Here is an 18,313-nt window from a genome sequence, read left to right on the forward strand (position 1 = left end):
ACTTCTCGGGGCGACATTCACTCATCCATCATTCTAGATCAGCTGTCATGAAGCTTGACAAAATGTTACTGCTTAATGAATCATCCTCTACTTTGTCTTTTTCCCTGCAGCGTTTTGGCTATGCTTTCTGAACACTTATTGAACCAAAAGTGTAAGCTATGTAGAATGATCACAATTTGTTTGACGATTGAACCTCATTAGTTACATTTGAAATTGTTCTTCAAGCCATCTGTGTACAGTGCATTATAAGCATTCATAAAAGTCTATGTCTCCTTTTAGAAAATCTATAACAATACTTGAATGGCAATTGTATGCATTCATAATGCATTACCTCGGCACAATTGGTTCAGAGAAATTATTATCAAAAAACATGGTATTCCAAAGTATTCTCTGGCTTCCTGATTGGCCCCATGGCAGATGGTTTGATTAAGGGAGATGGTAATATCAGAGTGGCTGTGTGTCACCCTAGTCTTTGATGATTCTCACACCATCTTTGAAATGTTTTATGTCCCGGCCTGAAATCAAACCATCTTTGCTCTGTAGTTGATGTTCGGGTTGGATGTACTGGCAGAATCGACCCATCTGATTGCAACAACATAAAGAAGGGGATCAGTGTCTGAAGATTGTGTGGAGGGAAGGAGTGCACCACCCCCTCCACCCAGACATGCACACACACACAAGCATGGAAGTACACACACACACATACCCACACATAAACACACACCATGCCAAGCCTGAACCTTTTAACTAAACTCACAAAATGACACGCATTATGTTAGAGAAACAGCTGTAACGTGTGTTCGGAATGCAGCCACAGTCCGTGTCAAATTAACACCCCATTTACAGAGGCGACGGGACATTAGACGGTCAGTCAAATGTAACACCTCTTTTACAATGAACAATTACACAAATAGCAGACTTGTAAACGAGGTCTGAAATTATCGGTCACATCAAATTTGTATAATTTAACATGGCAAGAGTGAAGAGCGAGGAAATGAGTTATTTTATTGATTGAATTCTCGGCCATAAGTGACCTCTGTGATGTGACATAGATTAAGGTCAACTGTGTCAACGTCTGAGATTCAGAATGAATGACTGCGGTGTGCTTTTGTAAACAAGACATTAAAAACTTTGCCTTAAAATAGCTACAACACGTTTTACTGTATACCGTATGTACTGTGTGTCAACATCACCATATGCCTCAAGGATTAAGAGAGACTGTAGCATTTCCCTGTGAGGAATGCTTTAAAACCAACATGGCGTTACTCAATCTGTGCAGTGGATGTTTATGGACAGACTGACATTCAAACACTTGGATAGACGATGGCTCATAGCTTGGTGTCTAGCCCTCAGTGTCATCCGTAGTTTAATACCTTTGGTATCTATGGTTACTACCTAAAGCAACTTTGCAATGTGTCAACGGGGCATATTTGCATATTCAAAGAAAGCCTAACACTTTATTTCACCCACTTTGCATTGATTTGTGCTCTCATCTCTGAGCTGAAAGCCTCGCTGTTATGTTAAAAAAAATGCAAATGATATGAAAATATAGTTTAATAATATCAGAGCTGTTGGCAGTAATCAAATGGGGCACTTTGTATAAAAAAAGTGAATGCATAAGAATATGAATCAAGCTAGTTTCCTCTCTCACATCATTCCAATAGAGACTGGCGGAATCAGAGTGCCGCTGGATATATTAGTATGAAACTGACCTGAGAGCAGTTTAAAGGCTATTTAAACCAGCAGTAGTTGCCTACCTATTCATTATTTAAATGCATGGCATATAAACTAGTCCTCAGGTACTGTGAGACATGTATTTATTATGCGTAAAATGTCTCCTTTTCTCACGAAAGCATCTCAAATCTCCCTTTTCAACCACACTTTCTGGCAACAACAGTCAAAGCCAGCATTCTCCCATGAGCGGAAAGTTCCTTTGACTTGGATTATTATATTTCAAAAGATTTAACGGCAACTCTTTGCACCTCGCTTTACGAATTAAAGACCAAATGAAGGGAAAAACATGGAAAATAATGCTGAGGACATTAAGATGGCTCATAGTGAACTCCTAGTATAGTAAACACAATGTTTAGGTTCTGTTTGTTTAAGCTTTTCAATTCAGGGAAGGTGTGATGTCATGGCTACTGACATGTGGGAAAGACATTTACTGTGGATTTATAGTCTACCCTCATGTCCACACTTGTGACAGTTCACTATTCCTTGGTGTCTAGCAAACACAATGTTGGGATGTCGTTGGTTTTCCCTTTTCTTTGAAGCACTTATTGACATCCAAGTCCCATCCTCATCTCCTCACCTGTGATAGTTCACTACTGTCTACTCTCCTGCTACCATCGGCGTCGAAGCGCTTAAACACAACATCGACCAGTCTCTTCCTGGTGGCCATGTTATTTTTATGGCTTCCCTGGTTGCCGGTTGCCATGTATCTCTGGTCATACATGTCCAGAATCTTGGTCTTCAGCCTCTTGTAGTCACTCAGTCTGCAGTTGTCATCTGAGGAACAACAACAAGAGAGAATAAGTTATTGTCTACAATTTCTGAATCATGTAAGACACATATTAAGTCAATGGGCACACCTGTGTGCTAATGAGTCTCTGTTAATGCAGAATATTAAGGTAAAAGCTTTCATGAAAGGAGCTGTTTGAGTTAGAAATGTCAGTTGTGTCACTTCATATGTAAACCACCCAGTACATTATGCAAACAGTACACTGTAGTTCAAACGTCAGTTATGTCACTTCATATGTAAACCACCCAGTACATTATGCAAACAGTACACTGTAATTCAAACGTCAGTTATGTCATTTCATATGTAAACCACCCAGTACATTATGCAAACAGGACACTGTAATTCAAACGTCAGTTATGTCACTTCATATGTAAACCACCCAGTACATTATGCAAACAGTACACTGTAATTCAAACGTCAGTTATGTCACTTCATATCTAAACCACCCAGTACATTATGCAAACAGGACACTGTAATTCAAATGTCAGATGCCTTGTTTTCCACATAATATGTAAAAAGAATTACATGTGAGGCAGAATGTTTTCCTTCTTATTTTGGTCTCTGCCAAGGGAGTGTTATTAAACTCTTAACTTTACCATATGTACGATATCAATTAATTATGTTAATATTCTGATCAAAAGCATTGGCATTGAAATCATAATAGCAACAACCTTACATGCCTTAGCTCTATTTAGATTTTGTCAAACCTAGCTGACATATTTAACCTAACTGTCAAAACCCCACCAGTGAATACCTAACACTCATTAAACTTCATCCTGGAATACACTGTTTTCTGTATTGCATGTTCAGGGGGAGGGGGTGCATCAGCATTGTGAGTGTGCTAAATGGCAATGCTTTGTATGTCTGCTTTCCCTAAGATACCATGAACAATGACTTCAAACTTACAGCATTGCACCTCCAAAAAAGCCACATCAACGTCAACAGAAAGACATCGATGAGCGAAATCATTGCTCAATGTCAAACACCAACTCTGACAGTAGGAGGAAAGCTTATGATTTGTATTTGCAATGCACCATCAAAGCAGACTCGTCAAAAGAGTCAACTACAATAAATATTTAGCATAGATGAGTTGCGAGCAAAAAATAATGACTGGAACTTGTTGTTCCAACACATGACATATAGTAAAACTGATTTTCTTGTATGTAGAGAAGTGTCACTCTCATAATGATTGTTCCATTGGCTGTTGTCAATTACGAAACACCTGAATAGACGTTGCTTTCATCCAATCCAAAAAGAAAATGCTAAAGTATGAAATAAAGTTTCAGGGAATGTTTTGAGTTGCTTTAGACAAGTGTTCTCAAAAGTGGCGTAACACATACAGTGACAGACAGTCATCCCAAAGCTGGAGCCTTCATAGACACAGCCTCTCCAGGACTGTGGCATCACCTGTTACAGTGTGTGACTGTGCACCATTTGACCACCAAGCGCTGCACATCATGAAATTGCCTCATTTTTGACAAGCCTTGGTGATAGAAAAGCTGCCGTCTTCAGAAATGGCCGAATGAATAAAAGATAAATGGCTGCTAGCCCTAGCCCAGGGGATATGAAGGTCAGTGTCATCAAAAGCCCTGGACACACAGGGACAGACAGACAGAGACAGACAGACAGACTCGCTCTCTTTTTATATAATACAAACACACACAGGTACAGACATTAGTGAGTATTCATTAAAGGGATTCTTCAGTATTTTGGCAATGAGGCCCTTTATCTACTTCCACAGAGTCAGATGGACTTCTAAAATGCAGTCTGAAGGAAATTGCTATCTTGTGTTGGCGCAATGTCTATGGGTATCTGCTTGCAAGGACTTCCAATCATTGCGCTAATGCCAGTTAGCATTGGCTCTTCCTCCTCATTTCCAAAATCCCAAAGTATCCCTTTAACAGCCATGGTAGCAAATAAAAAACTAAACTAAAAATATATACTTTATGGGAAAATGTGCTACTTTTCAACCTTATATTCATTATATCCACCACCATACCAGTGACTATATATGTGAAAACAGCGGGTTTCTATTATCTGTGTTTAAAAATATAAGAAGTTCCTAAAAAATGTCACTGCGAATCTCATAAGCTGTGAAGGAATACCCATACTAACACACTGTATATTACATACTTAATGAGTATATACTACATACTATATACTAGTAGTTCATTTTAGAATACCGTAAACAAACAGTATCCTTTCAGTTGAGCTTACTAGCTCTTCGTAGGTCTACCGGAAGTTGATGCTGTTGCTATGCAACCTCTTGCTAGTTAGTTAGCATAACAAATGATTAGTTAGACATTTTACAACATCGGGTGTGTTCCTAAATTCAATCTGGAGTGCCAGAGTGTGCTCTGTAAAATCAGAGCATTGTCAGATTGTTAGTTAGTAAATTAGGAGCATTTCATTCTCGGAGTGCACACTGGACGCTCAGGCTGAGGAGTAGGGTTGATTTGAGCATTCTGACCTTACAACAGCAGGCAAGCATCTAAGCTAACGTTGGCTAGCTTGCTAGCTACTTCCAGACACAAATGAGGCCACTCTGACCATTTTACTCGCCCTTGCAGAACTGGTTTGGCAGTTTTCATGTTATCCAGAGCGTTGGTAACTGTACTGTAACTGTGCTGATGGCACCAATTTAATTACGCTTTTTTTGCCAACATTTAATGACACTGGCCATATTCAACGCGTGTTGGGGAGCTTGTAAATTCATTATTCTGTGCTGTGGTACACTCAGAAGAGAGTGATGTGAAATTAGAGTAGATAGCCAGAACAAATGTCCATTGAGAACGCACAACGACTATACCATTAAGCTAAGCTAAATTTGACAGGGAATAATCAAGTCAATAAACATTGGGTAGTTGGTTAGATAGCCTATAGTTAATACACTGGAAAGTTTGATGTATAAGTAGCCAACTAATGTTAGGTAACGTAAACTCATGTAAACTCGTACATCGCCATGGTCCGTACAATTGCCCTTATTTTAGCGCCCCAAAAACGTAATACTTCCAGATCAAATGTAATGTCAATACCATTGTAAAGCACAATTTCTCCCTTTTCCAACTGAATCAATTACATGACTGCCTGTTTATGCATAATTCAAGCAGGCAATGAGCCCCTTCAGGTCTTTTTTTAAATAGTGGGTGGGGAAGCAAACTAATGCATGATAGTGAGAAGGAGAGATGTTGTGTGGGAAAATTGCTTTTTTTTAACTCGATCTGTCCAACTTCTCACCTTATCTCCTCTAAAATGTAAATTAAACACTATAAAGAGTTTATATAATGTGTCTTTACAAAGCTATTTGAAGGTTTGTGTCGAATTTGAATTAGATTTTTAGGGCGGTGCTAAAGTGATCATAGAAGTAAACAGCAGCTTTGAGAATGATGATCGCATGCAATGATGATGCAAAAAATGACTAGGTATCCACCCTTACCCCCATCACTGTCCATTTCTTGTTTTTAAAGGATGAGAGAAGTGCTACACCTGGTGGAGAGAGATTGTAAGACAGAAAAAGTTGCTTTATGCGTGCTGTATGTCAAGATGTAAAGGAGGGTCCATTTTTTCAACTTTTCTCCAATACTATAGAGCCATTACCATGTCGATCAACGCTTGAATAGAAACCTAGTTCACACCCCCGACTTTGAAGTCAACACAGTCGCTACAGTCCCATTAGTTTTCTTTGTAGCCTCGTTTGAATGTTGCGGTTGCGCACATTTGTACGGAATGGGGTGAGTTTACGTTAGCTAGCTCACTACATACCAGTACATACTGCTGTAAAGATATGCTATCTGGTTCGTAAGGACAGTGTCGCTAACAAATTGTCAGCCAATATAAAGTGTAAGTTAACTTATTTGAAAAGTCATAACTTTATTACATTGCTCAACATTTTCTTAACATTTGTCATAATTAGTTAAAGCAATGCATTTGTATCTGCTCTCGTTGTACTTCGGCTGCATATTTTCAGCCATTTTCTTCAAATTTGAAAACAATGTGAGGCCACGTCCATTTCCTGAAGAATTGCATTGTGGGTCCTAAAGTACAGAAATAGTGTCCTCTGCGTGTATACTTCATATTTTTGTGAATTTAGTATGACGTCCAGGTACTTTTGGCATACTAACTATAGTTGAAGACGGAAATTTACATACACTTAGGTTGGAGTCATTAAAACTCATTTTACATCCACTCCACACATTTCTTGTTAACAAACTATAGTTTTGGCAAGTCGTTAGGACATCTACTTTGTGCATGACACAAGTCATTTTTTCAACAATTGTTTACAGACAAATTAATGAATTTATAATTCACTGTATTACAATTCCAGTGAGTCAGAAGTTTACATACACTAAGTTGACTGCCTTTAAACAACTTGGAAAATTCCATAAAATTATGTCATGGCTTTAGAAGCTCCTGATTGGCTAATTGACATAATTTGAGTCAATAGGAGGTGTACCTGTGGATGTATTACAAGGGACTACCTTCAAACTCAGTGCCACTTTGCTTTACATCATGGGAAAATCAAAAGAAATCAGCCAAGATCTCAGAAAAACAATTGTAGACCTCCACACGTCTGGTTCATCCTTGGGAGCAATTTCCAAACGCCTGAAGGTACCACGTTCATCTGTACAAACAATAGTACACAAATATAAACACCATGGGACCACGCAGCCATCATACCGCTCAGGAAGGAGATGAGTTCTGTCTTCTAGAGATGAACGTACTTTGGTGTGAAAAGTGAAAATCAATTCCAGAACAATTCCATTTTGATTTTTTTTTTAATGTGTACTTTTTTTGTCAAAACCCCACCAGTGAATACCTAACACTCATTAAACTTCATCCTGGAATACACTGGTTTCTGTATTGCATGTTCAGGGGGGGGGTGCATCAGCATTGTGAGTGTGCTAAATGGCAATGCTTTGTATGACTGCTTTCCCTAAGATGGTCCTTCTGTAGCTCAGTTGGTAGAGCATGGTGCTTGTAACGCCAGGGTAGTGGGTTCGATTCCCGGGACCACCCATACGTAGAATGTATGCACACATGACTGTAAGTCGCTTTGGATAAAAGCGTCTGCTAAATGGCATATACTACTATATACTAAGATACCATAACCAATGACTTCAAACTTACAGCATTGCAACACCAAAAAAGCCATGGTATACTACACCAAACACCAACTCTGACAGTAGTAGGAAAGCTTATGATTTGTATTTGCAATGCACCATCAAAGCAGACTCGTCAAAAGAGTCAACTACAATAAATATTTAGAATAGAAGAGTTGCGAGCAAAAAATAATGACTGGAACTTGTTGTTCCAACACATGACATATAGTAAAACTGATTTTCTTGTATGTAGAGAAGTATCACTCTCATAATGACAGTTCCATTGGCTGTTGTCAATTACGAAACACCTGAGTAGACTTTGCTTTCATCCAATCCAAAAAGAAAATACTAAAGTATGAAAGAAAGTTTGAGAGAATGTTTTGAGTTGCTTTAGACAAGTGTTCTCAACAGCAAAGGACAACAGCAGCAAAGGACCTTGTGAAGGTGCTGGAGGAAATAGGTATAAAAGTATCTATATCCACAGCAAAATGGGTCCTACATCGACATAACCTGAAAGGCCGCTCAGCAAGGAAGAAGCCACTGCTCCAAAACCGCCATAAAAAAGCCAGAATACGGTTTGTAACTGCACATGGGGGCAAAGATTGTACTTTTTGGAGATATGTCCTCTGGTCTGATGAAACAAAAATAGAATTGTTTGTGCATAATGACCATCTTATATTTGGAGGAAAAAGGTAGAGGCTTGCAAGCCGAAGAACGCCATCCCAAATGTGAAGCACGGGGGTGGCAGCATCAAGTTATGGAGTGCTTTGCTGCAGGAGGGACTGGTGTACTTCACAAAATAGATAGCATCATGAGGAGGTAAAATTATGTGGATATATTGAAGCAACATCTCAAGACATCAGTCAGGAAGTTAAAGCTTGGTCGCAAATGGGTCTTCCAAATGTACAATGACCCCAAGCATATTTCCAAAGTTGTGGCAAAATGACTTAAGGACAACAAAGTCAAAGTATTGGAGTGGCCATCACAAGCCCTGACCTCAATCCCATAGAAAATGTGTGGGCAGGACTGGAAAGGCGTGTGCGAGCAAGGAGGCCTACAAACCTGACTCAGTTACACCAGCTCTGTCAGGAGGAATGGGCCAAAATTCACCCAACTTATTGTGGGAAGCTTGTGGAAGGCTACCCAAAACATTTGACCCAAGTTAAACAATTTAAAGGCAATGCTACCAAATTCTAATTGAGTGTATGTAAACTTCTGACCCACTGGGAATGTGATGAAAGAAATAAAGCTGAAATAAATCATTCTCTCTACTATTATTCTGACATTTCACATTCTTAAAATAAAGTGGTGATCCTAACTGACCTAAGACAGGTAGTTTGTCCTAGGATTAAATGTCAGGAATTGTGAAAAACTGAGTTTAAATTTATTTGGCTAAGGTGTATGTAAACTTCTGACTTCAACTGTAGTGACCTAGCTAGGTTATCCGTGTGTATTACCCCAAAAAAGTTTATTAAAGTGTATTTTGCCCCAGCTATATTGTCTAGTGCCCCAGCTATGTTATTCTTGTTCGTGCCCCAGCTATGTAACTGTAGTGTCTAGTGCCCCAGCAATGTTATCAAAGTGTCTAGTGCCCTCGCTGTGTTGTCTAACGTCCCATCTATGTTATTTCTAGCGTCTAGTGTCCCAGCTATGTTATCCTATCTAGTGCCCCAGCTATGTTATTCAAGTGTCTAGTGCCCCAGCTATGTTATTATCATATCTAGTGCCCCAGCTATGTTATTCTAGTGTGAAGTGCCCTAGCTATGTTATTCCTGTGTCTAGTGCCCCAGATATGTTATTATAGTGTCTCGTGCCCCAGCTATATTGTCCAGTAACCTAGTTATTGTGTTATAGTGTGTCGTGCCTTATCTATGTTATTATAGTGTTTAGTGCCTATAATAACATAGCTAAGACTCTTGACACAGCGCAATATTGGACTCATCTGGACTCCTTCACTTTGTTGATTGCCCCCTCTATATCTGTTCCTCAGTTTGTTCCCTGTGTCAGCATTAATGTTATGTTTTTCATGTCCAGACGCTGTCCTGTCTTGTTTAATGTCTGTTTATTAATTAAATGTTCACTCCCTGTACTTGCTTCTCGGTTCCCAGTGTCTGTCCACACAGAATGCTGACAACATTTGAAGCATCAGGGAGTTTTGTTTTTTGTTTTGGTTGGTGAAGTCGGGTCTGGGGCCGCTGTCGAAGAAACCAGGGCTGCCTCAGCTGGCTCGAGAGGTTTCCTTGCCTCGGTTAGCTCGGCAGGCTCCCACCCCACTTTATGCCTCAGCCGGCTCGTCAGGCTCCCACGCCCCGGCCGGGCCATCAGGCTCGCACAGGTGGGATGCAGGGTGGCACACCTAGAGGGGGGTACTGTCACGACTGCTCCCGTTCCCCCTCTATAGCACTTGAGGGCGCTAGGTGGCCCATCTTTACGCACACCTGTCACCATAATTACAGGCATCAGCGGAATATTGGACTCACCTGGACTCCTTCACTTTGTTGATTTCCTCCTCTATATCTGTCTGTTCCTCATTTTGTTCCCCATGTCGACATTAATGCCATTTTGTTCCCCTGTCCAGATGCTGTACATGTTTTATTTCTTGTCCGTTATTATTAAATGTTCACTCACAGTACTTGCTTCTCGTCTCCCAGCGTCTGTCCTTACACTGTGTTATTCTAGTGTCCATTGCCCCAGCTATGTTGTTCAAGTATCTAGTGCCCCAGTTATGGTAATATAGTGTCTAGTGCCCAAGCTATATTATTCTAGTGTCTAGTGCCCCAGCCATGTTATTCTAGTGCACCAGCTATGTTGTCTAATGCCCCAGTTATTGTATTATAATGTTTAGTGCACCAGCTGTGTTGTCTAATGCCCCAGCTATGTTATTCTAGTGTCTTGTGCCCCAGGTATGTTATTATACTGTCTAGTGCCCCAGCTATGTTATTTTAGTGTCTAGTGCCCCAGCTATGTTATTTAAGTGTCTAGTGCTCCAGCTATGTTATTCTAGTGTCTAGTTTAGCATCAATGTTATTCTAGTGTCAAGTTCCCCAGGTATGTTGTCTAGTGCCCCAGCTATGTTATTCTAGTGTCTAGTGCCCCAGCTATGTTATTATCGTGTCTTGTGCCCCAGCTATGTTGTCTAGTGCATCAGTTACAGTATGTTGTCTAGTGCACAAGCTATGTTGTCTAGTGCCCCAGCTATGTTGTCTAGTGCCCCAGCTATGTTGTCTAGTGCCCCAGCTATGCTTTATAGTGCCCCAGCTATGTTGTCTAGTGCCCCAGCCATGCTTTCTAGTGCCCCAGCCATGCTTTCTAGTGCCCCAGCTATGTTGTCTAGTGCCCCAGCCATGATTTCTAGTGCCCCAGCTATGTTGTCTAGTGCCCCAGCTATGCTGTCTAGTGCCCCAGCCATGCTTTCTAGTGCCCCAGCCATGCTTTCTAGTGCCCCAGCTATGTTGTCTAGTGCCCCAGCCATGCTTTCTAGTGCCCCAGCCATGCTTTCTAGTGCCCCAGCTATGTTGTCTAGTGCCCCAGCCATGCTTTCTAGTGCCCCAGCTATGTTGTCTAGTGCCCCAGCTATGTTGTCTAGTGCCCCAGCTATGCTGTCTAGTGCCCCAGCCATGCTTTCTAGTGCCCCAGCTATGTTGTCTAGTGCCCCAGCTATGCTGTCTAGTGCCCCAGCCATGCTTTCTAGTGCCCCAGCTATGTTGTCTAGTGCCCCAGCCATGCTTTCTAGTGCCCCAGCTATGTTGTCTAGTGCCCCAGCCATGCTCTCTAGTGCCTCAGCCATGCTTTCTAGTGCCCCAGCTATGTTGTCTAGTGCCCCTGATATGCTGTCTAGTGCCCCAGCCATGCTTTCTAGTGCCCCAGCTATGTTGTCTAGTGCCCCAGCTATGTTGTCTAGTGCCCCAGCTATGTTGTCTAGTGCCCCAGCTATGCTTTATAGTTCCCCAGCTATGTTGTCTAGTGCCCTAGCTATGTTGTCTAGTTTCCCAGCTATGTTGTCTAGTGCCCCAGCTATGTTGTCTAGTGCCCCAGCTATGTTGTCTCGTGCCCCAGCTATGTTGTCTAGTGCCCCAGCTATGTTGTCTAGTGCACCAGCCATGTTGCTAGTGACCTAGCTATGTTGTGAGATGAGTGCCGTTGTTTACCCCTACATAATCCTTCGTGAAAAAGTCAAGTGGCTTGAGAAATATATACCGTCTTGTACAGCAGCACTTTTTTGGTCTTTTTTATCTTTATCTTTACCTTTAACTACATTGTTGGAAAAGGACCCGTAAGCAAATGTTTCACTGTTAGTCTACACCTGTTGTTTACAAAGCATGTGACAAATACAATTGTATTTTATATGTTCTCAATGGTTGTCTCGAACTCAAACACCCCTACATTCAACCAACTTGAAAAACATCTGCAACCTTCAAGTCTTTGCTACAACAAGAATATAATAAAGTATATTTATTTCATTTGAACCAAGGCTTTCTGAAACAGCGCTTCAGCAATGCATTCTGAACTGCAAAAAGACTCCTCTCAAGAGATTTAAATATGTTGTGATAGACCCATCAGCGAGTCGCTTTACCCCTGGAGTGCCTCTGTATAATGCAAGCTCTGTCAACATTGTTCATGACGGAAACGTATGACCGCTCCAAGAGACCCGAGAGACAGCATGTAAAGCAGTCGCCATGGATGATTGGCCCTCTTGATGGGGATTTTTTTCACCCCCGCCACAGACTCTCATTCAGGCTTTGTAACGCAGAGTGTGCAACCTTGGTTTTGAAAAAAGTATTCTGGTCACGGCGGGCCGATGTGACACTAAGTGGCTCGCTAAGCTCCACTGCGAGAGACCCGTTGCGTGTTATTAAATATAATGGACTGGTGAAATAATTAGCAGGTCAGCTCCCCCTTCGGGGATGAGAATATTTGGGCGAGCAGACGCACCCATATGCAACATATTGATTGGAAGCGGCTGACGGATATGATTTGGATCCTTCACCAACGTCATCAAGGAAGAACTGTCGATGGAAAAGTGGAATATAGCAATCAAACAGAGAAATAGTTCTCAACACTTGGGGTCCTCATGTTGAATCATTGAATTATGCCTTGTGCAATGGCTTTGCTGCATGGTGAATCTGAAAGAAATCACTTCTCTTTATTCTGTCAAGTCATCTTTGTTTTTCATTCCCCCAATTATAGATAAGAAGAGGGCTCCAGTCAAGATGATAAGACAGAGAATAGATGTAATGTAATTGTGTCTGCTGTTAAGATCAATCCATTCTAATTAAATCCTCAGTTGCCTTTTTAGTTAAAGCTGTTAAAGTTCTTTGGGGCAAAGATGATAGATGATCAAAGGAGGTCAGTTCAGGGCTTTTGTCTCTTGTTTCTTCATATGTTATTTGAAATTAATAAGTTAAGACCTAGATTCTATCAGATCAATCGTTCCGAAGATAGGTGAAATCGGTGAGCTGCTGCTCTTGTGATCATTGTCAGGAAGCCACACCCATGTTAGAAGGTTAGAGCGAGAAAGTGTAGGCTATATATAAATAATTACGCTCAAATAGAAAAATCATTCAGTAAAATGTTGATTTTCATCATCGTAGCCCTTTCCTGCAATCGAATGCCCTAGTGACTTCATGGGTGGAACGTTAATAATATTCTTCATAATTCCATAATTATTTGTATTTTTTAAATGTAAAAAAAAATTAAAAATCCAGTGATTCCATGTCAAACCGTTTTGTTATATTTCAGTCTTCTGTAATGTATATAAAGTGTAATATTGGGATACATCGAATACATTTCAACTCTAGATCTGACATGGTACAAATATAAGCCCATGGTACAGATATAAGCCCATGGTACAGATATAAGCCCATGGTACAAATATAAGCCCATGGTACAGATATAAGCCCATGGTACAGATATAAGCCCATGGTACAGATATAAGCCCATAACCATGTGTGTGAGGTGTATCATTTGTTTCAAAGTAGATTTGTTTAAGACTACCAAGAAACACTCCTGATTTAGACCACTGCAGTAAGGGTGTAGATTCCATCTCACATTCCAATGTTCAAACTTGTAAACAAGACTGCATGGGATTTCTGTTAATGCAATTCCGTGCAGTCAGTGGAAATGCCCACTTTAGGTATAATGCCGGGAGCCACTTGTGGATTTGACAGCTTTTGCACAATTCCACCTCCGACACCTTCAAAACAACTACTATGCGAGTTTTGGCTAATGCGGATATGATTGAATAGAACCCTGATTCATGTTATTCCAATTGACATGTTTGAGTCATCAATAAATCAATAAGTTCACATGTAGTCCATAATCAATTGTAATTGCATGTGTTCAGTAACAACAATCCATGGATTACAGTGTACACTGCCTGCTTACATGCCTCTTTAGCCTGCTTCCACCATACTGCACATACCTGACACAAAAATATACATATACATATTTCAATTTGTACGTTAAAAATTCAAATCTGGTCTAGGATCAACTCCCGCCACGGTCCATGTAATCTTGTTTATTGTGGTCTAAATGGTGAAACTGATCATAAAGCAGCACTCCTACTCTAGAACGTTATAGGAATAGGGGCCCTGGTCCTTCAGCGCCACCGTGTACACTCTTAGAAAAAAGGTGCTAGAACCTAAAAGGGTTCTTCGGCTGTCCCCATAGAATAACCATTTGAAGAACCATTATTTCCACAGAGGGTTCTACCTGGAACCAAAAAAGGTTCTCCTATGGTGACAGCAGAAGAACCCTTTTGGAACCCGTCTTTCTAAGAGTGTATGTTGGTTTTCATCCTCACCTAATGTGTGAAACCTATGCCTAATTAGTAACGTATAGATCAAGCTGTCAGCAGTACTATGGCCCTTGAGGACTGTGTCTTTGTAGCCTTGAATCCTTTCACCATTGTTTTGGAGCAAATCAATTTGTATTTTTCTATTATTCCAAAGTGTAAACAGGATATTGTGTATAAAGGGGAAAAACCATACATCAAACCGCCCCGGCATGACAACTCGGCTGCCCAAATCAGAGGTCACTGATTGCAATCTTAAATACCAACTAGAGGTGTCATTGGTGTAACACCTGACTGGATCAGAAATTGATCTCTGAGCAGCGGGCCACAAACTCTCCACAGCTGCTCTCCCGGGGACTGCAGCCGTAGTTGGCCCACTACCGATTTGCCGTTTTCTGAGACACAGTCATTGCATTGAATGAGACTCTGTATCTACCTATAGACTTTTTACCTCAAATTTGTCATAGAACATTCTCATTCTAGCAACCTGCCTAGCTCACTGATTCAGAATCGAATCAAGCTACCCATTGCACCCTGTGATTTTGTCACCTATAACAGCGGTTTAGTTCTATCCTTACAGCTTGTGATTGATACCTCACTCAGCTCCGGGTGAAAAAAACAATCTGTTCTCTTTGCTCTGTCTCTGCCAGTGTCTGCCAGTCTCTGTCTGTCTCTGTCCTCATCTATGTCGGTTGGTCAGTCTTTATCAGTCTGTCTGTCTCTGTCTGTCTCTGTCTGTCTCTGTTAGTCTCTGTTAGTCTCTACCAGTCTCCAAGTCTCTGTCTGACTCTGTCCTCATCTATGTCGGTTGGTCAGTCTTTGTCAGTCTGTATGTCTCTGTTTGTCTCTGCCTGTCTCTGTCTGTCTCTGTTAGTCTCTGTTAGTCTCTGTTAGTCATGTTAGTCTCTGCCAGTCTCTGCCAGTCTCTGTCTGACTCTGTCTGACTGTCTCATTCCATCCTTACTGCTACCTCCGAGTGTGCGTTGGCACCTCCAGTTGCACCGCTAATTAGCTTTTCTCACTCCTGTGAGCTGAGCCCACTGTTACTTTCCATTCTTTAATCTTCAATCACACACATGTACATACACTGAAGGTATGCGCATACACCACATGCCACATACACACACCTACACACACACCCCCTAACCTTTGAGAATATAATTATCTGCCAGGAGACTTGCATCTCCTTGTTTTCTATACGTGAATTGAAGCTGCAGCTAGCATTAGAGAAGCAGTGCACTCCATCTCTTAGTAGTTTAACTAGAATTAGAGAACCAGTACACTCCTTCTCTTAGTAGTTTAACTAGCATTAGAGAACCAGTACACTCCTTCTCTTAGTAGTTTAACTAGCATTAGAGAACCAGTACACTCCATCTCCTAGTAGTTTAACTAGCATTAGAGAACCAGTACACTCCATCTCCTAGTAGTTTAACTAGCATTAGAGAACCAGTACACTCCATCTCCTAATAGTTTAACTAGCATTAGAGAACCAGTACACTCCATCTCCTAGTAGTTTAATTAGCATTAGAGAACCAGTACACTCCGTCTCTTAGTAGTTTAACTGCACAACAGTCCTTAGCCGTGGTATTTTGGCCATATACCTCAGCTCCCCGGGCCTTATTGCTCAATTAGAAAATCAGTACACTCCCTCTATTAGTAGTTTAACTAGCATTAGAGAACCAGTGCACTCCATCTCTTAGTAGTTTAACCAGCATTAGAGACTTAGAGAACCAGTAAACCCCTTAGTATCCTGAATAAAAATATAAACGCAATATGCAACAATTTCAAAGAGTTACAGTTCATATAGGAAATTGACCAAGGAAATTGGTCAATTTAAATACATTCATTAGGCCCTAGTCTATGAATTTCTGGGAATACATGTTGGTCACAGATACCTTAAAATAAAAAGGTAGGGGATGGATCAGAAAATCAGTCAGTATCTGGTGTAACCACCATTTGCCTCAAGCAGCGTGACACATCTCTTTCGGATAGAGTTGATCAGGTTGTCATTTGGGGACTTTGGAATGCCGTCCTATTCCTCTTCAATGGCTGTTTGAAGTTGCTGGATATTGGCGAGAACTGTAGTACACGTCAATTGAGAGTATCCTAAACATGCTCAATGGGTGACATGTCTGTTGAGTATGCAGATTATGGAAGAACTGACGCATTTTCAGCTTTCAGGAGTTATATACAGATCCTTGCGATATGGGGCAATGCATTATCATACTGAAACATGAGGAATGGCACGACAATGGGCCTCAGGAACTCAACATGCGATCTCTGTGCATTCATATTGCCATTGATAAAATGCAACTGTGTGCAATGTTCATAGCTTATGCCTGCCCATACCATAACCCCACCGTCACAATGCTGACATCAGTAAACTGCTCGCCCACACAAAGCCCACCGGGATTCATTCAGTGTGGATGTGTTTTTGCCAACCCTCACTACCTTGGTGGTGGCACTTCAGGAAGTTCTGGATCCAGTTGCAGAGGCAGGTGTTTAATCCCAAAGTCCATAACTTAGTGATGAGCTTGGGGGGCACTATGGTGTTGAAGGCTGAGCTGTAGTCAATTAATAGCATTTTCACATGGATATTACATTCTCACGTAGGTAGGAAAGGGTCGTGTGGAGTGCAATAGAGATTGCATCATCTATGGATATGTTGGGGCGATATGCTACGACCAGCCTTTCAAAGCATTTCATGGCTATACATGTGAGTGTTATGAGGCAATAGTAATTTAGACAGGTTACCTTGGCGTTCTTGGACACAGGGACTATGGTGGTCTGCTTGAACCATGTATGCACTACAGACTGGGTCAGGGAGAGGTTGAAAATATCAGTGAAGACACCTGACAGCTGGTCAGCGCATGCTCTGAGTACGCATCCTGGTAATCAGTCTGTATGTTGACCTGTCTAAACGTCTTACTACATGCTCTGAGTACTGGTAATCCGCCTGGCCCTGTGGCCTTATGAAAGTTGACCTGTTTAAGGTCTTATTTACATCTGCTACGGAGAACGTGATCACACAGTCGTCCGGAACAGCTGCTCTCATGTACAGTTCTTAGTTGCTTGCCTTGAAGCATAAAAGGCATCTGGTAGACTCGTGTCACTGGGCAGCTCGTGGCTGGGTTTTGCAAGACCTACTACATCTGAAGAACATCAGAGCATGGTGTAGTAGGATTCGATCTTAGTCCTGTGTTGATGCTTTGCCTGTTTGATGGTTTGTCTGAGGGAGTAACAGGATTTCTTATAAGCATCCGAGTTAGTGTCCCGCTCCATGAAAGCTACAGCTCTAGATTTTAGCTCAATGCGGATGTTGCCTGTAATCCATGGGTTCTGATTGGAATATGTACATTAATAAAGCCAGTGACTGGTATGGTAAACTCCTCAATGCCATCGGATGAATCTCGGAACATATTCCAGTCTGTGCTAGTGAAAGAGTCCTGTAGTTTAGCATTCGTTTCATCGGTCCACTTCCATATTGAGCATGTCACTGGTATTTCCTGTTTGAGTCTTCGATTTTAAGGAGGAATCAGGAGGATAGAGTTCTAGTCAGATTTGCCAAACACAGGGCGAGGGAGATCTTTGTATGCGTGGAGTAAAGGTGATCTAGAAATGTTTTCTCTCTAGTTGCATAGCTGACATGGTGGTAGAAATTAGGTAAAAACAGATTTCAGTTTTCCTGCATTAAAATTACCCGGCCACTTGGACCGCAGCCTCTGGATGAGCATTTTCTTGTTGTCTTATGGCCCTATATACCTCATTGAGTGTGGTCTTAGGGCCAGCACCGGTTTGTGGTGGTAAATCTTGCTAAATAGTCCTTGTTCTGACACGACTCCGTAAAGCAGTGGTTATTACAGTTTTTCAGGTCCTGTTAATAGGATAGTTTAGAGCGGA

General features: G+C 41.4%; 1 protein-coding gene across 2 annotated transcripts in view; it reads right to left on the reverse strand.

Moving 5' to 3' along the window:
• The window catches only part of LOC118379711 (follistatin-related protein 5-like), a 197,233-nt gene that overhangs the window by 71,876 nt on the left and 107,044 nt on the right, over positions 1-18,313 (reverse strand). For both annotated transcript variants that reach the window (XM_052511664.1, XM_052511665.1), the window contains exon 5: positions 2,312-2,508. In XM_052511664.1, coding sequence (XP_052367624.1) covers positions 2,312-2,508 — 197 coding nt within the window. The remainder of the gene's footprint in view (positions 1-2,311; positions 2,509-18,313) is intronic.

Source organism: Oncorhynchus keta, chromosome 4 (assembly GCF_023373465.1).
Source record: "Oncorhynchus keta strain PuntledgeMale-10-30-2019 chromosome 4, Oket_V2, whole genome shotgun sequence".
Lineage (NCBI taxonomy): Eukaryota > Metazoa > Chordata > Actinopteri > Salmoniformes > Salmonidae > Oncorhynchus > Oncorhynchus keta.